Genomic DNA, 27,577 nt, shown 5'->3' on the forward strand with positions numbered 1-27,577 from the left:
GCAGCTAAAACAGACAACAGATAAAATGTTGGAATTCTACAGTATGCAAAAGCATCATAGCCAGAGAGTCTCTTTTCCCTTTTGCCTTGAACTCCCAGAGTTGCCTACTTTGCGTGAGGAAAGCTCTCCATCCCTTCTAGAGCCTGCCTGAGGCTGACTGCACAGAGTTGCCAATAATTATTTCATGCCACAACTTCCAGAACCAGAGCAAAATAGTCTGCAACATAGGAATGACAAGTCAAATAACAAGTAACATTTTATTTCATTTACAGTGATATTTTTTGAATAGCAAAGGAACCATGACATATAGGAGCCTGTAATGAAAGTTCATATGTCTTATCTTTATAAAATAAATGAAATCATACATGCAACATAAACGAATGTGCTCTTTGAAGACATTTGAAAAATGTCATGTCTTGATAACTATTATTTTTACTTACTGATGTCTGTTCTGCACTGGCTATTCCACTCTGAAATATAATTTAATTGTCAGCATGATAGCTTTTTTTATCCATCAGTATTTTCCAAACCTAAAATGATCATAGAATCATAGAATGGATTGGGTAGGGAGGGATCTTAAAGACCATTTAGTTCCAATCCCCTGCCATAGGCAGGGACACCTTCCACTAGACCAGGTTGCTCAGAGCCCCATCCAACCTGTCCTTGAAAACTTCCAGGGATGGGGCATCCACAGCTGCTCTGGGCAGCCTGTGGCAGGGCCTTGGCACCCTCACATTCTGTTAAAAATGGTGGCTATCAAAGCATAATCTCCAGGACATTAAGTTGAGTCACAGATCAACCAAATACTTGACTTCAAAAGCTATTTATCTTGCAAACAAACATACTACTACTGCTCTTTACAACTGAAAAAACAAGCACCCTGTTAAAAAATTAACCTATCCCTCCATCCCTCTTTCTTGCCCCCACCCCCCATTCCAACCCTCAAATAATCATTTTTTTCTAATTCATATTTGGCAACACTTAATGTCTTTATACAGATTAAGATCTTCAATCCATAGTCCAGCTCTTCACTGGTTAAAAGCAGTCACAAAAGTAGAGACAAGTGACTAGAACAAAAATCCATGGATACCATGTACACCTTCTTGGCGTTCAATGCACAAAGCTATAAAAACTGAACATAATTTTGTGGAATAAGTCCTCTCTTGCCATTTAACGTGCCTTCTAGCCATCCTGGCTCTCTGGAAAATTGCACTGCAAAAGAAAAGGAGAGAAAATTACTGCATCTTTTTATGTTTGAATTAGTACTTTTCAGCTTTAGCTCCATGACACCAGGCAAAGCATCCATAAAAACTTCCCTTCATCTGCAATCACAAGTTTAAGAATCTGGCTAGGAAAGATAAAGAGGATTATTAACTTGACTTAAATACTTTATAATATGCTTCTGCAAAGCCTACGTGGTAAAATAGCTTTTAGGTGCAGGAGACTTCATTAAGGAAATGGTTAATGGAGCTTAGGACAGATTTATAAAATAGAAAAATTTGTGCCTTAGGGGAAAAGTCAGAATTTATATCAAACAGTGGAAAACACTTTCACTAGGTGGGGCAAAACAAGAGCAAAAACCTGTCTTGAGCAGAAGTGATGAATGTGGAAGCTCAGAACCACAGAAGCACAGCATAGGACCTTACTTGGCATGAAAAGTAAGCACAGAAAGGATTGTAGGAGAAATAGAAATGAGCCAGATGTCACTCCAAGTATCATCTCTTCAGAATAGAGCTGCTATTAGAAGTGACCAGTGGACAAAATCTGAATCATTCTTCTGATTAAATCCTCTCTCTGAAATTCAAATACATAGTGCAATTCACAAAACTCAAAGCAAAGGCTTGCAAGCTCCTTGCGCCATCCTAAGTACTTACCACTGTTCCCAAAAGTGGTAATCCCAAAGTTCATGCAAGAGTATCCATGAATATAAAATAAGAAATATTTCAGCTTGGACTCTCAATGCCCCAGAAGTTACTCTGTGAGCAACAGAATAAATGAAATCTGACTTCCTGAATATATATGTTGACCACATTTGACAGGAAGTTAAAAAAGAAGCATAAGCCTCCTTTCTTTGGAAAACAGACTAAAAAGGCCTCAGATTCCCCTCTGAGGTGTCTTTTAAGGATACAGTGCAGATACCTATTTACCTATGTAATTGTGAAATCCCACACTTTTTAGCAACCTACAGCACTCTCTCCCATCCTAATTTATCCTCACAGAGGTTCTGAGACAGACAGTATTTAGGGAAGACATCAGACAAATGCTGAAACATGCTGCCAGCCATGTCAGAGCTTTATTTAAAACACATTAACACATTGGGAAATGTGATATTTGTAGCCTTCTAGATATCAGAGAAATAACTGTTGAGAAAGAGCAACATGTTAAGTCTCACTACCAAAAGCATTCTAAGGCTCGTAATTTGAGGACTTAAAATCATACTTTCCCTAGTTTTCTCCTTGTGTCCAATTATTGTTAGACAGCTGTGCTCAGAAACCGTACTTTAAACCACAGCTATAACTCCAAAGAACCCAGAAAACAAAACTGCGTTCAAATGATACTCATGGTTTAGATTTGGCACGAAATGCTGGGCTTATCTTTGTAATAAATGTGTTCAACAAAAAGATTCCAAAGGAAAAACATGCATAGACAATTACCTTTTAGGATCTGTGCTCACACAGTAACTTACATTACTATTAGTAATTAGCAGGCCCTCCTCTGCCTTTGTCCTTTCTGTTCCACAATTACAGAGTACACATGCATTTGAAACTGCATGGTGACACCACCACCAACCTCCCTCTAGAAGCTGTAATTCTGCATTTCCAGCAAATGCACCAGCAGCCAGCAAAACCCCTCCCTGAGGTCTCCCATACCTATGGAGCACATCTGTATTACAGGAAACAAAGTCCCCAAAAAAGGACAGGTTACGAAGAAAAGCAACTAGAAAACCTAGAAGTAGGAAATTTCTACCTGTCCTCTGGTGCTTAACCTTAATTTCCATTAGTAAGAGGGTAGATACCACTGGCATGTGAGTGTCCATAAATCCAAGGCCTGTTCAAGCTGAGGGGAGCCCTCATCTGAGGGGATCACACTGAAATTAAAATTTACCTAAAATTTACACAGAGGAGGAAATGCTCAAACTATGCTGAATCACATCACTCGACACAACAGCAAACTTCCAAAGAAATATTTTCCAAGCAAGTTTGATAAGATAATGGTGAGCTCTGCACACTACAGCACATTCATGGCCCCACAGTTGGGTTTGAGTGGCAAATACCATTTTCACCCCAGTAGATGAGACCTAACTGAGCTCTGGCCTTAGGAAATGAAATATTGCCCATGTACATTACACAGCTCAGGGCCTCGCTTGTTGGCAGAAAGTGCTTTTAGACTCTGGGAAGACTGAAGAAAGAACCTCTCAATTACACGTAGGGGCACCATTTCTAGAGATCTTTGTTGGTTTTTTTTTAAAGAAATTCTTTTTTAGCAATAAAAAGTAATAAAAAAAAGTAACACAGCAGAAAGTAATTCTTAATGTTCAGCAGCTGTGGTGACTGTCACAGCAGGGAAGGTTTCTGCCCCCACTCCAATCACCTTGTGCAAGAAGGGGTAAGATACTTGTGTACATCACTGACTGCTTCTGTAGGCAAAAGATATTAATGAAGGTGCCATCCAAAAGTAAAGCTGCTTTAAGCTCCAGTGATCCTATTTACTTTGCTAATCCATTTCTGAAGTACAGCGCACAACAGCATGCATTCCTTACAAATCAAAACCACTTAACCACACAAACTCCATTCCTCTCTCATGAACAGCTCTTCTTAAACCCAAGACATAGCCTATTTCTGAAAAAAATACCCTGCTCAAGAGAAGACATCTGTAGTGTCCCCTTTCTGTCATTTCTTCTCAATCAACAACAATTACAGTTCTTAGCACTTTCTCAGGCCTGCCTCATTTAAAATTACCTTGATGCAGAAACTACACACTTGGCCTTAAAACTACAACTCATTACTAGAGCAATCATCCCACAGGACTAATCTCATGTTGGCACAGGACAGGAGGGGAAAACACCCCTAGTATAAAAGATACAGAGCAGAGAACTAATCAGTAAATGTTTTCAGCAAGATTTAATGAGTGTATAGCAAGACTGCACAACAAGACCAAGCACAGAACCACCACTAAAAGCCATTGCCTCTTAGGACAGTGCAAATAGCAGCCAAGTTGAGAGCTCAGAGGGGGATAGTGACTTCCTCAGTACCTGCTGCAAGGCCTTTTCAGTACTCATGGAGGCAAGGTACAGGGAAGGAAGATGTCTGAGCATCAGAACAATAGCAAGTGCTATGGAACAATCACCCCAGCTCAAATGGGCCAACAAAATCTACAGACTTGGAACTTGCAGTGAGATCTGATTTTTTCTAATCAAGAAACACCATTAGGTCAACTTGGCATTTGCAGCATTGCCTCTTACTTTTCTGTATTCTTCAAAAGGAAATAGCTTTGATATTGCCAATGTTATTATTTATTTGCAAATGCATAAAATTTGCAAGCAGCTCTTCCCAGAGACCCAATGCCATAAGCAGACTTTGCTCTTCTCGGGCAGCTGAAATGTTTCACAGGTCTCAACCACAATGAGAGCAGGACTTACTTCCTCAGCAGTATTACTTCATTGGCTGGGTGCCACTAACTTCAGCAAGACTGAATCAGACACTGATTCACACTGATTTCCATGTCTTTGTGGAAACTGGCTGTTTTGGGAGCAAATCTAACCTGCATGGTGTCTGGCAGAGGAGGCCTCCCTTTCTCATGGACTGCCAATCAGAGTAAAAACCTCAAAAAGCAACATAAATGAGGATAACTGAGAGCAACAGAAATCTCACTGCTAAAACCACTTTAGCACTAGAACCCACTTCCATAGAACTCAATGATGCTGACCAATTTTTCATCCGGAAATTCAATTAAAGCAACCAAATGTGCTTGCAAGCCCTCTGTGTTTAGAAATCCCTTTGGGTTTTTGAAACAATCCCTGTGGGTTGAGTTGATTGCAGAAATATCTATCATGCTTAGGGTTAGCTGGAATTTGAAATTTCAAAGCTTGCTGTTTCCCTTAATTATACTGTGAGAAGCAGAGTTATCTTGTGCACAGAACACAGGACTGGGAGTCAGGCGGTCTTCCCCCCATGAAAGTTTCCAAGTGGTCTGAACTACACAGATGAAAGTTGCACCAAGAAGTAGCTCTATCTCCATCTTCACCCCAGCAAAAGAACCATTTGCACATACAGTGCAATACAGTATTTTGGGAGTACTACTTCTCTTAGATGTAAATCCTGGATTGGTCAAGACCATATAGTCCAGAACCACAGCATGAATCAGAGGGCAGAGAGTGCCCTGGAGTCAAACCAGGACCATTAACTAAGGCTGGCACTTTGTTACAGTGGGGGAGAGAGATGGGGGTGACAAGGGCTGTGTGAATGTGGCTTTTTGTGTTCCTGTTATACTTGGGGGGGATGATGGGTGCCCCACTTTTCCTTAGGAACAAAACACACTCTCAGTTTTCCTCATGTTTTCTAGTCCCTAAAATCGGATTTTAAAAATTGTAAAAAGCCTTGATAAGAGCTATCTTGACAAGTTTTCAGGAAGCCTTCCTGCTAGCAGTTCTGCCAAGGAATTTTTATTGTGTAAACACCATTTAACCTATCTGAAACACTTCTCCGGAGTGAAATTCCCATTTACTGACTTTTAAGCAGTCTCTTTCAAGATCCAGAAATTTAATAACTCTTGGCTCCAAGACTGGCAAAATTCTAGTGCCAGGCAGTCTGATTATTCTTTCCCTGATTATTGGGAATATCTGCCTCAACAACAACAGACATGCACAGCCAGCATATGTCTCTCAATCTCAGATCCTACTCTGCTTCTTCCCTTATGTGCCCTTATCCAGCTGCAAACTCTCCAAGCTTTGCTTCCAACCACTTGAATTATATTGTTATATGCTGTCAATAATATAGCCTGTAACAACTGGGAAATAAAAATATTGGCACAGCCTAAGGCAAATTGAATTAAAGACCTTAAAAATATCTAGTGGATATTGTTCAGATTATGTTATTCATTTTCCTACACAATTCAATTAAATAGAAAACTTTGCCTTTTCTTTTTAACTTACCAGATGGTGCCTTAGCATTTATATTCTATGGCACTTTAATGGAAAGACTGTGGGATTTGGGGAAGCACAATGTACATGCAGTACTGAAAACACCTGAATGTGAAAATGCTAAGGTTCTATACAGATTCCTATCAGGTGATGCAAAGCTTAACTTAAAATATTAGCAAATCTTACCTTGGCAGACTGAGACAGATTTTTTTTTACCCCCTGTTTAGAAACAGGAAATGGAGATGGGAGCAAAGGTTAAACTCACCTTCTTGCACCAATATTACATTTAGTAGCTATGACAGGTGCAAGACTGCTTCCCTAAATGCCATTATCCTGTTTGAGGCTGAAGCAGCCAGAAAGATTCATCCCGAGTAATGACAGCTGAGAGAGAGCTGCTGCAATCAACATCTATGGACCAAGAGAGACAAACCAAGAACAGGGAAGGGAACAGGAAAAAGGAAACAAATCAGAAAAGAGAGGAAAGAAAAAGGAAAAAAAAAATAAGAGACAGGATTAGAAAGTGAGAGAGGCCGGGTAGAGAAAGGAGAGACATATAAAACCTTCACTAATGGAAGCAGCACTTTTTAGTAGACATTAATTTAACAGTTACTTTAATGGCTGATACTAGCTGTATGTCAACTTGATTGATGCGTTGTCACTTTGATAGTTAAGGTTATTGGTAGAGCTGCAGAATTGATGTATTATTACTTTAATTCTTCATTTGGGGGCTTTATTAGGGCATATGGGAATTTAAATTGAGTAACTAAAGAACCTGAATTGATTCACTGCAATCTGATTTCAGCACAGACACAGGGGTGCCTGATACAGAAAGAAAAGACCCATGTTGAGGCATTTCAGAGGTTTCTAATGAGGAGACAGGTCTGCACTTGGCATGAGCCATCCATGACATAACATACTGGGAAAAGTTCTGAAATTACCATTACGTACAGTTACTGCCTTATTATGTGCATGCTCTCCCCATTTTTTTTGCCAATCCACAGCCTAGCTGAGGGTGAGAGCCTGCAGGGCAAGGACAACACCTGTGAAATAACCAGGATATAGCAGAACAAATTGAAACTAACGTGTTTAAGGAAATGTGAGCTTTGCCATCGGAAATCTGCAATTGGGTTTTCCAAATGCAATCCATGCAACCTTTTTCCCAGGCTTTGGACCTTATTTGTCTGATGACATGGAAAAAGTTACAGTTGAAACATTTCTCCACAGCTGCCAGAGTCAAATTCCATACTTGTTTTGGGGCAATCCAACTCTCCAGTTGAAAAATTCAACCGAGGCTGCAATGCACCAAATCATGGGGCCTTTGTCACCACTTCCTGAGTTCTCATACAAGGAGAGAATCTTAACCTTGCTCTCACACAAGAACACGATACACAAAGAACTACTTCTTGAAAGACTTCCTTACCCCAAGCTAACACAACCCTTGCTGTTCTACAGCAGAAATGCCTCTCCCAGACATCAAATCTTTTCCACCATGCACTAGATTTTCTTTCCTGTACACAGTTTGATGTCTGCTGAAGAGCCCTATCAGTCATGTTTTAAAAAACTTAAATTAAAATAAGTGGTGTTAAGGACTTTGAAAAGAGCAATCACTCAGCTAATTCATCTTTAAAAGGTTTCCCACCTAACTTGATTCAGACATGATTTGCCTGCAAGGCAGCTCTAATAGGAAACATCAAGAATGATTTTGTAAGGTGGGTGCTAGTGGGGAGGAACCTAGTGGGGACCCCAGACCACTTTATGTTGGGGAAAAAAAAAAAAAAGCAGAACTGAAGTCTGGACCAGGTGTGTTGTTTACTTGTTTGGGAGGAGACAGAGGACAGAAATATCCTATTATACATACCATTAAAAAAAAATTGCTGAGCTTCCCATTCTGCATCTTCAGAATTTGTATTAGAGTAGTCATTGGCATAAGGTTTAAAAACTAAAACCTTTCCTATCAGTTTGAAGTCCCTGTGCATTTGCTGAAGGGTATATCCATGGAAGTTTACTGAGAACAGTCTTGAGCACAGGAATCACCTTCTGGATGCTCACATGTAATGCTGTATTTGGATCCATAGAAATCATTAAACACAGGCCTTCATTCCACACCTCAGTGAATATTCCATTTTCTACCAGTACATGCACACACTAATGCAGACCTTGATCTAAATCAGTAAAAACACTCTTTTTCCCCTCCATTGTTCACCTGATTTACCTGGTACTATGTTTGCTTCAAAATCCTGAAACAGATTTTTTTTTTTCTTTAAAGGAAAACCCCTGTGTTATTTTACAACAAGCATTCACATTTTAAAAAATTCAGTTTCATAAGTGAAGGTGTTCTCTTCTATTACTGAATAACCTTTTTTTTGGGAACTACAACACATCTAAAGGATGCTGAAAAATTATTCCAGTTGGAAGAGTCTATTCACCCAAAAATCAAAAGCATTGCCTCACAGTGCTAAGGTTATGTTAAGTAGCTTCTTCATACCAGAAAATATCTCCATCACCAACTGTGTGCCATCAGCAGTGTTGGCAGAATAGCAGTCAGGCTTGTATTTTTATCCAAAGCCATTTTAGCAGTTTTGTCAATTTGTTTTTCATTGCTTTATATTTACTCAAGCAGTACTTACCATCTTCAAATATTGCTCCTATCTGAAATGACAATTCAGAGCTGTGTTCTGCTTCACATGGATAAACTGCTCTTGCTTTTCGGTGGGCAACACTGAAAAATGAAATTATGAATTGTAGCAACTTTTTACTATTATGAAGACACTGTCTCAACCATTCTCTCTCCATTCACATTTGGAGATGACTAAAACTTTAAACACAATCTCACATGCATCATTACAGGGTTATAATTCATACACACAGCCAAAGCTGAAGCTTCACAGCTTACTGTTGGCATTTCTGAATATCATACTCCCAACTTTCTGCACACTATTTTTATGACAAGCTCGACTTTCAACTACAGTTAATTTTTTTTCATGTGCTAGTCAGCAATGAACTCAATAGCAGGCAAAGTATAATATACTTCAAAAATTCAACCAGCAATAAGAAATAGGATTTTTTTTAATCAAGTGTGGGGAAGAAGTTGTGAAATATACCTACTACTCGAACTACTTAATTAGAAAGGCAAATATTACTAGATTTGAAGGGAAAAGCTAAGATGGTGAAGACCTTCAAAGGAAAAACTCAAAATACTTCAAAACATGGAAAACAGCATGGAAGTAAGCAGAAACATGATGGAAGGAAATCTGGAAAAAGAGTGAAATAGAGAATGAAACCACAGAGAAAGGAAGAAAGTCTAGGATAAGAATCTTAAATCTGGCAAAGGTGGAAGAATCAGCATTTTAAAAGACTCCAAGAGAAACACTGCGGGAGAGAGACACTATGAATTGCCCACCCATTGTTAATAGAGCTCTCCTGTATGAACCAGCAGACCACTGGCTCGGGGTACTGTGTGCCTTCCACCAAGGCAGGTGTTCAAAGGACAAGTAAGATGAAGTAGACGGGTATTTTATTCTGTTAAAACTGCTGCGGTTGCGTTTCCTGGTGGGAGATAATCATTCACATGCCACAGGAGACTGTTTTTGTAAAGATACAGAAAATAGAGGCAAATAAAGAGCCAGCAAAAGTTGACGTGCATCATACCTTTCCACTGCTCTGTCAGTGCCAGTGGCAGGGTTGGGGAAGAAGAAAGTGGGTAGTGCAGCATCTGTGGCAGCCGGGTTAGCAGATGGAATGTTCATCCATGAGACCATCGACGGGCGGCTTTGAGCTGGACTGAGAGGAAATACATTCAAGGCAGAATTAACAACATGAATAAAATTTCTTATCCTACCAAAAGATTTGAATCTTTATAACTGGACAACCTGTGAGATTTTCAAATTCAAACCAAATCATATTATCAAGCTGATTTTGCAGAAATGGCCACCGTGTGATTCTGCACTCCTCCTTGGAATTCTTTTCCTACATGCCCTACATCCTAAGCTAAGGAGAATTACCTGAGATGCATGACACAAGCAATAAAAGGGCAAAATTCCCCATTCCTTATCTAATAAAGACAGACAAAGTGAAATTGCATAGAGCAGGCTATTATTTGAGCTGCCACTCTGCCTTTACAAGTTTTGATGAATCTATTTAAAAATCTCCTCAGTACTGTACAACTGAGAAGATTTCTAAAGAGGCTGCAGCAATTCCAGCACCGGGATCACGATGCTGGGTCTGGATTGAGATCTTCATGGAGCTGTGCAAACACTGTCTCAGTGGCTGCCCCCACCAATGCACTGCCCAAATATGTATGAAATTAATGGCTGAACACAAAATTGACACTAGAGGAGAAGAAATAGCAGGCAAAATTTAAAGCCTGTATTAGTAAACACACAAAGTTGTCCCCAAGATAAAGAACATTTCTAATCTTACACCTTAAAAGAACTGAAGTGTTCCAGCACTGGAAGGCTTTCCTTTATGGCATGGACAAAACAACAAATAGTCCAAAAAGTTGCTGTCAGCATGTCTTTGGGACAAAGATCTGGACTTCAAGCAGTTTCTAAGCAGTAACACAACTAAAATCATTTGCACACAGCAATTGTTCCCTCAGAAGTAGAGACCTCCCAATACAGCATTTATGACTTTGTCTTACTCCAACATTAATCTCTTAGAGAGCATTGATCTGAAAAGCACCACCAAAATCTAAGAACTCAGTCAAGAAGGTTTTTGTGGGAGTCTAAATGCACACCTAATCAAGATGGAGTGAACACAAGCAAAAAGAGGAATCAAGAATCAGACCAGTTATAATTGTAGATGAATAAAAGAAAGCAGGAAACCTAACTTAGATAGCTAATTTTTATCTTATTGTACACTGGGATATTTAATTTCTAGAAGAAATTATCATTATTTGTTGGTTTGCATAGCATGATTTACAATCAAATTCAACTTTTACAAACTCATATTTCATAGTCAGTCTAGCAGTTGCATAGTTAAGCAGGCATTTATTTTGACTATTTTTTTTTAAATTTAGTACATTATAATGTGAACGTCACATTCCTTATTACAAGACAATGGCTTTTCCTTTGGAAATTTATCAGATGGCATTTGAATAAAAACTGGAATTCACAGTTTATAAAACAACATTCTATAGTTAATTCCACTAGTAAAATGCAACTTAAATGTGCTGGAATCACAACCAGAAGGGTTTATCAAAACATGCTCTGCTTTTAAAAATTATCACATTTACCAAAAAAGGAAAGGAATCACATGTATTAAACTGAATGATGAGTAGGACCATGCTGTCTAGAAACATATTTTATGCTTAACTTTGGGAAGAGGATATCCAGTCATCTTTTCTGCCTGGGAATTTTCCAGTGCACAGTTTTTTACATCTTCCAATAACAACATACAATTAGGAACTGCACCTATAGAATTTTAGGGTTCTCTTTTGCTTCAACTTGTCTCCTTCCTCCCATTTACACCTAATAATTGAAAATTTTTCCTCAAATGAAAGAAAAATCTTCATCTAAAAGTTTCTTCATTCATACAAACCAAAAAAATGAACACCAGCATTTGGATCATTTCCTCTAAATACTGAGGATAAACCAATTCTCAATGGCACTGTAAAGTTTATAAAGTTTGCCAGAAAGTAAATAATTTCTTCATCATTCCTCACTCATAATGTCTACATGCAGAATTAATTTTAACTCAGCAGGTGAACACAAGAAAAAAGTTTTTCAAAAGTGAATTTAAAAGAGGTATCCTTCTTGCACAGACTAAACACTTCTACTTAAAACAGTCCTGAGACTTAGAGAAAAAATATTTTCCTTGCTATTTATTAAATTCAAATCAATCTCTTGGCAGGGGGGTTGTAATGATATGATCTTTAAGGTCCCTTCCAACCTAAGCCATTCCATGATTCTGTGATAAGGATTGGTGTGAGGCTCATTTCTGAAACCTGTAAAAGGACTGAAAACAGAAAAATAACACTCCAAGTATATTGCAAAAGGAGTATTAAAATGTCTCTAATGCAAAGTATTCATAATTCAAGAATATTCTACCAAGTGGCCTTTTGTAGTGCAACCTCAGATGTGTGGTTTGATTTTCAACAAGTGAATATTAAAACTTGCATTTGTTAAATATTTAATTGATAGATGCATCATGTTAATCTCTGCAATTTACTCAATCAGCTCTAGAACAACACACACCACCTGCACCTCACACAGAATTAATGACTTCAAAGCAATGCTCAGAACAGAGAGAGCACAAAAGGAACCTTCTGACCCAGGGAAGCATTGGTCATTCATAAGAATACTTGGAATAAATACCAGATGGTTTCTTGCTGAGACTTGGAGAGGAAAGAAAGAGGGGGAAAAAAAAAAAAAGGAAAGAGGTGTGCACATAAGGGAACAGAAGATGAAATTAAATGTTCAGCTCCACGCTATGGCATATTAATTTCTCAAATTACAGAGACTCAACAAGAAGTTCAATCTATCACCAAGTAGGACTACACTGTCCTTTACCAGACAGGATTATATAGAAGCATGATAAAATTGGCAGGTTTTCTACAAATTCTGAGCCACTCCAACAGTTGTAGTGGAAAAACACTCCAGAAGTACAGGTATGCAGAGTGCTGGGCTGCTCCCTCCCCCACTTTTTTGATGAATTCCCTTAATACTTCACAGCTGTAGGGAAAACACTGCAGCAGAATTTGCCTGTCACTTTAGGCTCCTGGTTACCCAGCAAGAGATCATGCTCCACCATCCAGCAGGAGACAAAAAACCCAATACATTTTTCAATAGCAATGGGTTCACCACGGTAAGAAGAAAGAAACAAAGAAAAAAAAAAGTTGATAGCTTTAACTATTAAGCACATTCTAGTGATTTGGTTGTGAGGGGGTTTTTAAAATTTATTTTACTTGGTTACCTCAGGAACCACTTCATTCTTGTTACTGAAACAGAAGGTTTTACTCAATAAGAAAAATAATTTCCAATGTTGTGGTGTGTAAGCAACAAAAGGTTAGATTTTATTGTTTTTTCCTTGAAAAGGCTTTTGTCACATCAAGGCTGCTTTGCTATAAAGATTTGCACACCTTGTTTATCAAGATGATGATATATTAGAAAGTATTGCACGTGTTATCACACAGCATCTCAACTTTAAGACGGTATGTTGAAGAAATCCTAAGGCTAAAATGAAGGCAATGCATTTCCTGTGGGTGGGAAAAAAGCCCAAAAAGGCTGACTGACATAACCATCTCTCTTTGAGGAAAAAATGCTATTGTCTAGCATAGTGAACGATGGGAAAAGGGAGGAGGGGAGCTTTACTGAAAATAAGCTAGAGATTTTGTACTGATATTCAGAAAGAAATTTCTGAAAACAAGATTTTATTGGATGTTTATCTGGCTGGTTCCTAAGGTAACCCAGCTAAAGAGCAGCCTCTTATCTTGAGAGCAAGGAAGAGAGTCTGTGAAAAGAATCTACACTGCAACTCCTGAGAAAAAAAGGGTTGTTTCAGACAAGTTTGGCAGCGCCATGGCTGTCATATCACAGTGTCTGGCTGACAAACTCAATGAAAGCGTTCTTGAAAGGTTTCATTACAAGATGACAGTGTGTACCAAAGGGTATTGGCTACTGCTGATTCTTTATGCAAGCCAATAGTGACCACCACTATGTCTTCCTGCACGTTAAAATCCCCTGTGCCCTGGGGAGTGGGGAGCAGAAAAATATGTGGCCAAGATTCTAGAAATTGTTATAGCTGCAGCAAAGCTGGAGACAAACAGAAGGCCAGAATTTCCCCATCTGTGTTCCCCCTAGAAAGAAACTGCATCCTCAAAATTTCAAGTATGTGACATGCACGCAGCTTTCCTGAACCCTCATTTATACAGAGCACATCAGTCAGCACTGAAATAGAGGCTTTTTTAACTTGGATTGTGAAGTCTCAATGAAGCAGCTAACACATTAGTGAAATGATCTTTCACGCCAGTCTGGTAAATCCAAAGCTAATGTCTACAGCAGCTGTCCCAAGTTAAAGCATTTTTAAATGATAATTCAGACAAAGCAAAAGTGAAATATGTACATCTATAAGCTTATAGCTCACCACTGCTCCTTTCAGGGAAAAAAAAAATTGAGGGGGCTGTGTTGCCCTGGAGGAATGCAAAGAAAAGAAAAGAAAAACATTTTTTTTAAATTTATAAAGTCAACTTTAGCTCATCCCAGTGATTGCATCCACACCCCTCCCTGCCCTGAGCACATACACCACTTACCCTGTGCTCAAACAGCAGTGCTGCTGTCAAGCTCCCTGGCAGCCAAGGAGATGGCAAGGTCTGTTTTGTACGAGCCACATGACTAAGTTATATTATGCCTGTCTCAAAGAAGCTGCAAAATGAGGGCTCTTGCTCTGCTTGCATAACGAAAGGGTACAAAAAGAAGTGCCTGCTCCGCTAAACCCGCTCTCCAAGTGCTGAGTCACTGAAGAGGTGGCAGCTGAAACAAAACCAAACTGCAGAATAAGCACAATGACCCAACAGCAGCTAGAGCACCTTCTTTCAATAAAACAGGATGGTGGCATTAGATATTATAAAAAGTTTTCAAGACAGCGAAACCCAAGTCACTCATCATTTATGTAAAGCTGCAAATTCACACCACTGCCAGAAAGTACAAAAAAGAAAGTATTGCCATTTTAAGGAGACCAGACATGCAGTCTACTGATGTAGATATAACAAGGCTGATGGGAATTCACACGGCAGTCGAACAAAATTAATAACTATCTCCAAGGCTTCTGTTATGTGCAGAACACCACTATCTCTGCCCGCCCTTGCCATCTGATGGCTCTTTTAACATCAGTTTGCTCACCAGCAATTTGAACAGCTTGAGATTTCATGAAGAATGAGTAACATTTTCCCAGCCTGGTCAAAAAGATCCTGGATGCTGCACAGCACAGATCTTATCACCATTTTGCATATTTAAAACCCCAAAACTAGATCCACCATGTAGCACTTAGATACCATTGAACTGGGTAACAGAATATTTTACTGTGAGGAGAACCAATTAATAAGAAATGAGAAAAAAAAAAAAAGACTGGATTATTTCATCTTCCATTAGTCCCTTGCACGTTCCTGAAAATCCATTTATATTGTTGCTTCCATTTCTCTTCTGGGCTTTGAACACTTTGGTATTTGGACTGTCAGGACTGTATCCCGCATGCTCCTACAGAAGTATCCAAGGTGAGATTCAGTTTGGAAACTATGAATCTTACCATTCTTAGCCCAGAAATGTAATTGCTTTAACAAGTCCTGCACCCACCTACACTACTTAAAATGTTTAAGGGACAGGAATGCTTTCCATCCCCTCGAACTGCAAAATCCCAAAGGCTTAGAGAGGGAAAGAACAAGCAAGGTAAACAGATGCTCAGTATCATCTTGAGGAAGGCTGTATCATATCCTGCATCATAACTCCATCCAGAACAACCATCAAAAGTCACCATGTTCCAGCCCCCTGGAAAACCCAGACACCCTGCAGTCTCAAATCCCAAAAATGAACTCTCCAGCTGAGAAACAAGGCATTAGTTTTCATGATTTGAATAAAGAAGTGATCATGCAGCAAGTGTAGGATACTTTCAACACAAAAAGGAAGACTGACCCAATTCTGAAAACCCAGCACTGTGAGGGCTAAGTCTGTAAGGTCTGTAGATAAGCCCTGGCACAGGGCATTGTACTGTAAGCACAAAGAAATCTCGTGACAACAAGGGGCCAGTTACAGCAACAAATCTTTCCTTATCAGAAAAAGGTCCTCAGAAAGATTAATTACAACACACAGCGAGTCCAGAGAATACCAAGTGTTCAGTTTTTTGGTTCATTCTGAGGTCAAGTGAAAAAAGACATAAGGCAGCCCACAGTATTTTAGGACATGACTTGTAATCCACCTTTTGACAAATCAGTCGTTGCAATGAGGGAAATCCGTACTAATCCATCAGAGGTGAGCTGCCATTACAGCCAGAACTCTGGAAAGGCTGAACAGGACAGGATCATCAATAAATGATTCTGTAAGTAAATTCTATATTCAAACCACAACAGCTGCAAAAAAAAAATAAATTCCCTCACCCTTTTTAAATTTAATTACATCACTCCACATCTGATACTGAAACTTTGGCAATACCACCTCCTTCACTATAAGAGGACTTCAAATTACACTTTGTCTTTCCTTGCTTAAGTATATTTATTAGACACTGAAGTGTACACCCAGTTTAGCTATCATTGCATGTGCAAAGCCATAGTGCAATAGGGTGAAATTCTAACTTTGCATCACTAACTTTCAATTGCAGGTAAGATGGAGGATTGACTATAGCTCCACAGTTCAAATGCAGTTCAACAGCTACTTGTAACTCCTTCTAATCCATATCTCCAAGCCCAAGACCATTACTATTATCAAAACAGTCTGGGGACTAGCTTAGAAAGGCTATCCAGCCTCTTAGTGTCTGAAATCCTGAACTCCTCTTAGGAAACTTCATATTTTAAACTATTAAAAATTTCACCACAGAAATAAAAATCTGAGTGATTAGGGTGCATTATTTTTCAGTGCCAGTTAGGAAGGCACTGAAAGTAATGTCAGGGTCACATCCTCCAGCAGAAAGCTATCAAGCATCTTGAAGAAAAGATGTGGCAGATTTACTTACTTTTTGGGCAAATGCAATAGGAAAAACAGAAACTGTGCAGGAGAGAATCTGTATGGACACTTAGAGAGAAAAAAAGAAAGAATGCAAATGCTGTTAATTAAACTGAGATTGCTGCTGCTGCTCTACCTTAAAGGGAAAAAATGTCCATATTAATGGAGAGCAAACCTTTACCCAGCTCACAACTATAGTTATGAATTTATGTTTGAGATCACCTTGTCCAAAGCATCCTTGGATAGAAGGTATTTTCAAACAGTACATGTTTATGACACTGTGCTCCATCAAGGAGAAGTGGTAATTCACCCATCCTAGTCTATTTGGAGTTTGAATCCTATGTCTACAAAAACTACTGTGTAACTTGATGATTGACGGGGGGAAAAAAAAAAATAGCTATGTTCTACCATAGAGTGTATGTAAAAATAAAACTTATTTATTTTTAGTATTTGGCTCTAGATGGAAGTGTGAAGTTAAAAATAACTTCAGGAAAAAGGTTAAAGAAAGTTTAGGGTGCATGGTAGTCTTAAAGCAGCAAACTCAGGTCTCCAGTGAGAACCACCCCTGCCAAGCATCATCCAAGTCTCTACTCACCCCTACAGCAGCACGTGACAACACAGGACATATGTCTGATCCACACAGAGCTTTCAGAGAAAATCTAGCATCAGGCAGACACACACACGTACAGACATGAAAACCAACAGCTTAACGGGCTTCAAAATGGCACATATGTGAAACATCACCTTCAAGTTACACCGTATGCAGAGCACATCTTTAAATACTGACGTGACAATTGAGCAGTTGGGGCTTTGTGAGACATTTCAAATTGGTGGCAAAGCCCTTGCTCTCTTAGCTTCTTTCACCACTCTGGACATGAAGCCCATCAGGACGTGAGGGTGTATTTGCTTCCATTTGGTGCTCACCTCACCATGTTGGAAGCTGTAGCTCTTGCTTTGGAAGGTGGGACAAGGAAAGGGCATGCATCACCAAAATCTCTGCCAGGAAACATCATGGTGACAACAGCTATCATTCTGGAAAAAAACCAAGCTTCTTCTCTCTTGAAAACAAATACCACAAAAAGTATTTTTGCTACCCATCACGTACTCTTGCTTAAAGCAAACTACTGGTGTAAACCAGCTCTTGAAATATCTGACACATCTTGGCCCACAATGCAACATCCTTCCCCTGGGAAAAGCTGGAAGCAACTCTTCTGCCACAAAGAAGTCACCATCACCTTGTTGACTGCATAGCTCCGGAGTGATCGATCTCCGACAAGCAACACCCACGTGTTATAAACATCAGCAGGAACTTGAGAAACCGGATCCTCTGGTATAATTCCACCTTCCCTAGACTCACTATGGCATGCGCTGTAGCTCAGCGAACACCTGCAATACCATTTGAGAGATGATACTGTGGATTTTAGAAAGGGTTGATTTTGTCCCAGTTTGGCTCAAAATACAAAACATTTTGAAATCCTGCACAAACAGAAAGGTTTGCTCTTCACCCAACTCTAAGAGTTGGTCCATCTTATGAGAATAGTCTACAACCAACAGCCAGTGCTACATTTCCTGGAGCTCTGAGAGCTACCAGAGCTACATTCTGCCATCACTACACTGGAGCTGCTCTATGTTTTGGTTTGGGTTTTATTTATTAAGGCAGGGCCCTCTGAGTCATCCAAACTAGAAGGGGAAGTGAAGCCAATCTGAGGTGAGAAAGCAGAGGAAAAAAAGAATGTAACGTTCACAGACTATTCTGTCACTGTCCAGGCTTGTTACAGAAGCAGCTCTAAAGCAGACTTCACAGACAGGCGAGTGGAAGAAAGAAACTACTTTTGACAAATTATCTAAATGCACATACCATGCACCTTTATTTTTTCCTTCCAAAGAGAACTCTAAGTACTGTTTCCAACTGAGCAGAAAACCTCAAACCATCAAGTCAGGTTTCCAAAACACCAGTGCAGTATAATTTTTGATGAAAATTAACAAACAAAAAAAATATGCACTGTTCCTTCAAACACCTGAAGTTCCCAAACTCTCTGGATAAAACCAACATCCTTCTTTTATTCTCTGAAGTGACATTATCACTGTCCTGCTAAACTTGTGTTCCTTAATTAGCTTTCACCGACAGTCCAGTTTTATACCAACTACAGCATCTTTTCCACATATGCACCTCTCTTTGGTAAGTACAATTTGTTGCTAATTCTACTCACTTCTAGAGGATAAGGCGGGAAGAGTAACTTCAGACCTCTACTGAAGAAACAACATTTATGGAAAATACTATAAATCTGGAATTCTTTCAATACATATGAGAGGAAAAAAATTGTTCTAGTTAACAAACTCTCAAGTCAGCAGTTTATTATTAATAATTATTCTATGAATATCTATATATTCTCATGTGTTATGAACATCTACACATACATTTTACACCTGTTTCATCACCAGAGCTGACTACTCAGAATGCCATTATGGAAAATATCTGTAACAGATCTTTTCTCCAGACCTGCTCCTTCCACTGTTCTTGGCACTAAAGGCTGGAAAAGTTTGTCTTGATACTGGTTAAAGTCTGAATGAATAGCAAACCAGAGAATTCAATTCAAGTTCAACTCTGATTTAAAAACAAGTTATGGTCAGCTCTTTGTGTATCAAACCTGGACACGTATTAGAGAGCAAGGACTAACATTTCAACGTCAAGTTTTGCTAAATTTAAGTCACACTCAAAAATGGAACACTTACAGCATCTACTGAAAGTGACAGACTGCACTTCCATTGGAAACCAGGCACTTAATTTGTTAAGAAGAGACTAAAAAAAATAATGTTCTTAGACAATAGAATCTGAGCACACACCCATTGCAGTGTGTTTATCCAAAACCAAAGCTGGGCCCAAAATCTTAGCAGTATGGCATCTAAGAGTACCTTAATGTTTTCTTGAAATAAAACTGCTTAAATTAAAAAAAAAATAACCATTTAAAATGTTATAAAGGTAACAGGAAAATGAAGTAGACTTCAATAGAACATTTTTTTCTTACAAGCATTCAAGTAGGCTCTAAGCTCCACCACAACACATACACACCTTTTTCTAGCAGAAGAAAGCAAACACAATCAATCATATGCAATTTCTAAAAATCACTCCTCACCAACCTGAAAAGGAAAATGTGTTTCACAATCATACCAGTGGAAACATCCTTACTTAATATTCAGCTACTTACAGATTTGTTGTCCAGCCTGCAAGATCTCCACTGTCCATGATAAGGTGATTTCCATCCAAGAGCCCAAGGGGGCTGCTGGAGAATGCAGGTGTTGGAGACTGGGAAGAAAGAGAATCCATGCTCCCACTTGGGGTGTCTTCTCTGGGAGAGCTGTGACTGTCAGCTAGGAAAGAGAAAACAAGTCAGGATAGTCAAGGAATTATCTCCTAAAGCCAAATAATCTGCCTTGGAGATCATGTCCTGAAATATGTAAGAGAAGAAACCTTTCTGTTCCATCTCCACTGAGTATTCTGGAGGACGAGAAATCTCCCAGTATTTCCCCAAAAGGAATTATTGCACAATTTCTCCCATTGTTCTCACCAAGCTTTCTTCAAGTACAACATATTCCCAGTTCCTTTTCAGTTGTTTTATGTGAATGAAATGCTAAATTTTGGGGAGGTGTTTTTAGACAAAGGCAACACTTCTGACAAGAAAACAGTTTAGTATATGCACATTTGCATGTCTCCCTAAAAACACAGTCTCTAAAGATAATTTAACACACATTTGAGGAAATGAGTGCTCTCAAATACAATAAGCACAGTCTTCTCAAAATGAAAAAATGACATTTAGAAAGGTCAGAATAAGCAAGAGATCTCTAACAAACACACAATACCCAAAAATGTTACTTTTATTACTTCTTTCTAATGGTGTTAATTTTAAGAGAGATCACTGTATTCTGATCTATTTGTTTTCTTAGGGTACTCTTAGGATATCACTTTTGAGGCAACATATTCAGATATGATTGATTAGGAAAACATTTAAGGAATAGCATTCCTATCCCAAGGACCATAAAGATAAAGTTACCAATGTGTCAGAGCGGTCACTGCAAACCATGCTGACACATCAAACCAAATAGCACATTCTTCACTGAAAAGCTAACTTCACCCACCCAGCCTTTTCCTTTCAATCTTTATTTTTTAAACATCAGCTGTACATTTCATAAATTCTAAAGGAGGTGCCTGAAATGAGGATGTTTGCAAGCATTCAAGTATCCAGCACAGCTAAGCCAGCAGTCTCAAATGGGGCGTGTTGCTGTTTTCAATATATTGATATTTAACAGTAACAAGGATCAATTCCAGCCACCCTTTACAATGCTTCCTGCATCCCTTCCTGCATCCATTCTACTCCCAGTAGCACTCATGAACACAACCCACCAGCCTGCCAGATAACACCACCAGAAAAGTCTAGGGTGGTTTAGATACCACTGTCCCCACCATCTTTGTAAAAGATGTTCTCCTCTTTTGGGGCCAACTGTTTTGGGGGGAAAAAAAAATATCAACAACTATGTCCTAACACAGCATCAAAATACTACAATCAAAAGCTGTTCAAATATTGTGCTGTCTTGACAAGTTATATCTTCCATATATAACATTAGTAATATACAAGATGAAGTCTTGTACAACATTACTTTCTATTTCTAAATTAACTAGCATCTCCTCAGGGAAGAACTGAGCTTAATTCTACTCCATCAAGCTAAGCACTACTGTTGCAATGATTTCATTTATGATTTCTTTCTTAATTAATGAAGAGTGCAACACCACAACAAAACAAATGTGGACAATGAAAAGCCACCCTTGATGGATAAAATCCTTCTCATAGTTCTATCACAGCCTCAATTTCTTCTGCTACAATAGTTCAGAGTTAGCAAAGCCCTCAGCTGCTTCCCCAGCCATCTCATCCTCACCCCCTCCCAGCAGCTCTGAGAGAACAGCTTCCCTAGAGAGTAAAATGACATACAACTGAAAACAGTGAAATGATAAAAGTGATCATCCTGAAATTTCTCCCCAAGCAGCTGCTAATTTAAGGATCTAAATTAGCCCATAGTACCAAAGTGTGATATGCTCTGAGGAGGAGAACATTACCTGGGGAAATGAGGCACTTGCACTGTGCCCCAATCCTACTCACCTGGCACCTCCCCACTGCACCAAGGCCGTGGTGCTGCTGCTTCAAATTTACATAACATGAGAATCACAGGAGTGTCAGGTAAAAACTAATTCATTACATCTCATTTGCAGATGTATGTATGTGTCACAGTGATAAACATCTGAGAGATCAGACAGTGGTACTGCAACCTTACTTCATAAATTCCTTAGAACTAGAGTTAAGTCCTTTAATCTATCCCAACTTCCTTTCAAAGCAGTAGTAGTAGCACAGTCTAGATTATCAAACTATATATACCATATAGAAGGCCACATTTACCTCAACAATTCACTTAGCATTACAAAAACACATTTGAAAGGAACATGCTTCTTAATATCACAAATATCACCAGCTCACAGCACCTCCTTACAGAAAGGAGAGGATATTCTGTTGAATTGTTTCCCAGAACACACAGAAGTTAAAAAAACCCCCAAACACTGAACACTTCAGTCACGCACAGCAGAGTCAACACTGGAGACTGTAGTATACAGGCAATTATGTTTGACATTATCTTAAATTAAACTGTGTGTTAAATCTTTCCTCAAATTTTACTTCTTCCTTCCTGAGCCAGTGTTTTCTCACAATCTGTACTGCACTGAACTCCCAAAACTAAGACTGAGTTTTGAACACTAAAAACAAATCAGGTATTTAAACAGGAAAACGCCTGCTAAGTCTACAGGATTAAGTAAAAACCCTCTAAAAACATGTTCAAAGAGACTTTATATTTCTGATGTCTTCAGTTATCTCCTTTAGTAAAGTAAAACAATATTTTTATTCAGGAAGACGCAATTCTGTAGAATAGCAAATACAGATGACTAATGACCATCCAGCACATTTTCATGATTAAAAACCAATATATGCTCCAAACTTAAATCCTCAAAATACAGGGTAATTGCCATGATTGCAACAGCACAAAGACCTCACCTGTATGTCAGTGCCAAAAGTTCTGCTAACTTCAGAAATTATAGTAACTCCTGTACCAGGAAGAAGCAATAGAACTGTGCCTCATTATCTCTTCATTCAGCTTGATAACCTGCTTTTGATTAATGCCCATCTCACATTGGGGTCAAACTACATCTTCCAAATAGTCATTGTCTGAAAACATCAGCAGATGATAAAGAGAATGAAGAATCAATTGGTTACTAATTAACAGATTTGCCAATCAGTGCATGCACCTTCACTTTGTTAGGCTTTATTTTCAGTTTCAGGCATGACCCATGTAATATGCACTACTAATTACTATATTACCCCTCATATCAGGTTTTTGTGCTGTGTGACAGTATTTCAGTGATCTCCTTTTTATGTTTTACACCAAATCTCTTACTGGGAGGGATTTTGCAGCTTTGGAATCACATACCTGTTGTACAAAGCTGTCACAATTTCCCAGTGTTCTCTCTGAAGAAGCTACATCAGATGTGATTCTATGGGTTTTGCCGTGGTTCCATCAGAATGACATTAAGCATTAATTCCACTGCTTACTCCTACTCATCAGTCCCGTTTGTACATCCAGGGCTGGCACTTGTTTTAGCCATTAATGTAAATTAACAATATGATGAGTTGATTGGCCTCTGTGACCAATCAACAGACTTGAACACTAAAACAGACTTTGCAGAGTCATTGTTTCTAAGGATGTGCTGCTCCCTTCTGTAATTCTGGGCTACATTTTCCCTCTAAAATCTGTACATTGGTTTCTCAATACAACCACACTTGTTTTGTTTGAATGGGTGCAGCTTAGCACACAACCACAACTCCTACTGCCTGTCACTATTTGCAATTCTCCTAACTTTGTCCCATGTGCAAATATATTGTCAAAGATTTGTATTTACCTTTCTAAATACTGCTACTTCATCAGCATTCCTCCAGTTGCTTGAAACATCTTCCGCAAGCTACAAGATGTTTTAAAAATTAACATTGCCAAGATATACAGCCCCATGACCAGAGACCTTTTTTCAGACAAGTTAGATGACTTTGCATTATTCAAAATATTCACCTAGCAACAGACCTACCTGTGAACATCTCTGCTTGATTACACATTGGTTATCACAACTAAGTTCTTTTTGACACTTCTTCACAACTTGTAACATACATTGACTTCTAGCTATTTCCTCTTTTTCCACCCCCTGCCCTTTTCCTGTTGTTTCCTTTGCAGAACCAGTAAAGACCCTAAGCTGATACAGACCTGCCTTTTAAGTTTTGACATATTTTGTTTCTTTAAGTGCGAGTTAAGGACATTGCTGGAACTGAATCAGCTTTATGGGTTTCCATTTACCTCTGAAGTCAGGGGCTCCTAATATTGATAGTCCAGTATTTTTTACTATTTCTCTCCTCTCACTCCTCTTTATCTCCAGCACTGTTCTCCAGTGAGCAGCATTGTCAGGTCTCCCACTGCTATGAAAAAGCTGACTGCCACATTGGACTGACAGGTCCTTTCGAAGAGGAGCTCCAGAAACTTCCTACTCTTCTTTCCTACCACCTGAATTCTAATAAGCTCCTACCTTATAAAACATGCAAGATGTGACTGCCTTTAAAGCTGATTTATATTATTCTTTGAGCATACAGTCTGGTGTTCTTGGTGCCTTCACCTTCTCCTTCTAAAAACGTCAATCCCCCTCCTTTTTCTCTCATATTACACTCATTTTTGGGTGCCAAAGAGAGCCTGAACAGATGAAGGACATGAGGGTTCTCAGTACAAAAGCAGTAAGTCTGTATGACATCTCACAAATTTCTGACAACATTCCAGCCATCAACTCTTCACCTTCCCTTCGTCATATTTGTGGGAAGGCTCTGAGTGCCTTCAGCTTGGCCATCTTTCTAGAGCTGCCATCAAGCTGCTTCTACAATTCATGTCCCCATCCTACACAAATAGGTGTAAGATCCAATTTTACTATCAAGAGAGTTAAAACTTGTTTCACATTCTCACCACCTTTTGCATACTATTTAAATTTTTGACTGCATGGATCCTTTTAAACTGTCATGTAGATTAACTTCTTGTTTCACTGATCTAATCACAACACTCATCCAAGCCTTTGAGCTTTCACTGTGCCTCTGCAACAGACACCCTCTGCTCTGTCTTTATGGCTGTTCATGGTTCAGACCAGCCCCATCTAGAAAATAACAAACATCTTAGGCTGATCCTAACAATTTACTGGTGTGTCTAGCTGGTACTACCAACCCCTCAGTTTCTAACCCAAATATCCTTCCTCCTTGCCCCTTCCCCACCTTGTGTCACCCTTTCTCATAATAACAGATAGTCCGCAAGTACCAGCACAGACTAACACCAACCTCATATCCAGCTTTTCTCTAGCAAATACATGAACCCTCAATTCCTTCTGCTTTTTATCTGAAGGATCCTCAGATAGTAAAAGCTCTCAGACCCTCCTTACCAGAAATCTGAACTAAGCTTCTACCTAACTGAGCATGACATGTCTCCCCACTGCCTTTTTTTCTCCTTCTCCTTTTTCCATCTGGCTAGTCTAAGAATATTTTTTTGTTGGCATCCAAAGTTGAAAAAAAAAACCCCGAAATACTTTGGCAGTGTCAATAATCAGATCCTTACTTTACTCTGAGAATTCTAAATAAGAAAAAAGCATTTGTATTAAGGACCATGAAAAGCGGAGAGCTAACACTATCAGTTACTTGCTTAAGAGACAGTTTTCTTCCAACTTCAGCTTAAGTAAACTGATGAATTACATGTTTTAAAGTTAAAAACAGGACTAATCTTCAATGTCAACAGTACAACCAATGTCTACAGTATAAGGGTAACCAGAGAATGAACACAGTTTATGAAAGAGAGTTTTTCTGAAGTAAATGAGGAATATGAGACTGTTTCTGTTGGGGTACACAGAATACACCAAACAGAACTGTCATTTATGTTTTAAATGGTGAATTGCATAGGCAAATCATGGTGAAATAAGAGGATAAAAATCCATCTCAACTTTGACACAAACAGCTAGACTCATAGACAAGGGATGATGGGGACAATTACTGAGAAGAGTAGGTTAAAGATGCTGCAAAATCCCTGTTGCCACCTTCAAGTCTGCCATTTTCTGCATTAGGAGGTGGGGAAGCAGCAGCTAAACTGCTGTGCAGCCATCGGTCCTGCCCCATCAGCATCACAGCTGCATCCCACTCTGAGACAACAAACATTCCTTCCCCATCAATAGCTCATGTCCCACAATAATCCAGAAGTTAACCAAGTAGAAAGTAGTTTTGCCCTTACATTAATTTATGGGTTCTATATTTTCATTTTAATAGGAATCTAATAGATCAGGGACATAGAAAAAATATTGGTATCATAAACATCCTTGATTAAGCAAGGATTTAGTTCCAGGTGTTAGATCTTCAGCATCTACAGAAAACAGACACAAAAAGCATAACCAGAGTTTCCTCACACAGTTAATAAATCTTTAAATGATCCCATGAAACGATGTACCAACTAGTCTGGAAAAGATTCAGCCATTCCTGGAAAGCTAGAAGTAACTCCATCGGAGAAAGTTTTCTGTGATAGTTATCAGAGGAATCTGCAGTCAAGAAGAGCCTTTTCTAGATGCAGGGCTGTCCCCTTTATTCGCTGTTTACCATGCCACTCATCCTGTGGTAAATCACACCAAACACCAGGGGGACTCAGATAGTCTTCTATTTCTTCAAACTTTAAAAAAGTTTTCTGAATTAATGAAGCCAAGTCATTTGTTTCTCAGTAAATTAAGCTGTGTACTTTCATTTGTCATGCCACTAAAACTGGTCAATTGTTTATTACCTCCAGACCACAGAGACTGCTTTTTTAAACAAGCAGTTTCCAAATCAAGGTGAAAGCTTGATGGCAAGCTAATAGCAACCTGTTATTTTGTTAAAAAAGTAACTACAGTGAATGATAACACTAAACAAGAGAGTTATTTCAGTGCTCCTGAAAAAGGGTATTTTGGAGGTCAAATTCCTGTAAAAACTCAGAAAAATAGATTTGTGCTAGCACATTCCATCATCCAAAAGTACCCATTAATAACCCCAGAGTGTAGCAAACCCTATACAATGCAGCCCTGCCCTGGTATGCTGTTAGTTCTTACATAAATTCAGACATCATAGACTCATCCAGCCTCAAGCCAGCAGAGCAAATGGACAGCAGACAACCCACATTCCCATGTTTCATGCTGTCACACAGAACAAATGCAGCAAGAATAAGATCCCTGCTCCACCTACTTTTTTTCTCTCAGACAATATAATTAACACAATTATTTGAGCTGACTACAGTTTTTCCTAGATAAAGACCAACTTTGATATATTTTTCAAATGTGTGCATGTGGCAGCATGTGTATGTTAGGCACAAAGTAGCTTTCCTGTAGCAAGTTTGTTTTCCCCAACTCCATAATGGTTCAGATACATCAGGTAAAGAAGGAAGCTAGACAGAATTTGCCTCAAGACTGGATGATGCAACTCAAGAATTGTAGCTAAAAGGGCCACAAGGTGTTTGAGTTGGGGTTAGGAAAAGGAAAGAAATGTGCTCATCTGCAAGTTATTTAGAGGCAAGTGGAATTTGGGGACCATAATTCTGTCCTGGCCTTCTCCTTTTTGACTTTTTTTGTCCATTTTTAAAATGCAAAGTTCAATTTTTAACAAGCATCTTTCTAGAGATA

At 39.0% G+C, this 27,577-nt stretch overlaps 1 protein-coding gene across 1 annotated transcript in view; it reads right to left on the reverse strand.

Moving 5' to 3' along the window:
* Positions 1-238: 238 nt before the first annotated feature.
* The window catches only part of ARHGAP10 (Rho GTPase activating protein 10), a 138,622-nt gene continuing 111,283 nt past the window's right edge, over positions 239-27,577 (reverse strand). Inside the window, exons 20-23 of the mRNA XM_059843966.1 lie at positions 19,992-20,154; positions 9,788-9,919; positions 8,767-8,858; positions 239-1,212 (exon numbers count right to left, since the gene is read on the reverse strand). Coding sequence (XP_059699949.1) covers positions 1,124-1,212; positions 8,767-8,858; positions 9,788-9,919; positions 19,992-20,154 — 476 coding nt within the window. The 3' untranslated portion in view covers positions 239-1,123. The remainder of the gene's footprint in view (positions 1,213-8,766; positions 8,859-9,787; positions 9,920-19,991; positions 20,155-27,577) is intronic.

The sequence above is a fragment of the Haemorhous mexicanus genome, chromosome 4, assembly GCF_027477595.1.
Source record: "Haemorhous mexicanus isolate bHaeMex1 chromosome 4, bHaeMex1.pri, whole genome shotgun sequence".
Lineage (NCBI taxonomy): Eukaryota > Metazoa > Chordata > Aves > Passeriformes > Fringillidae > Haemorhous > Haemorhous mexicanus.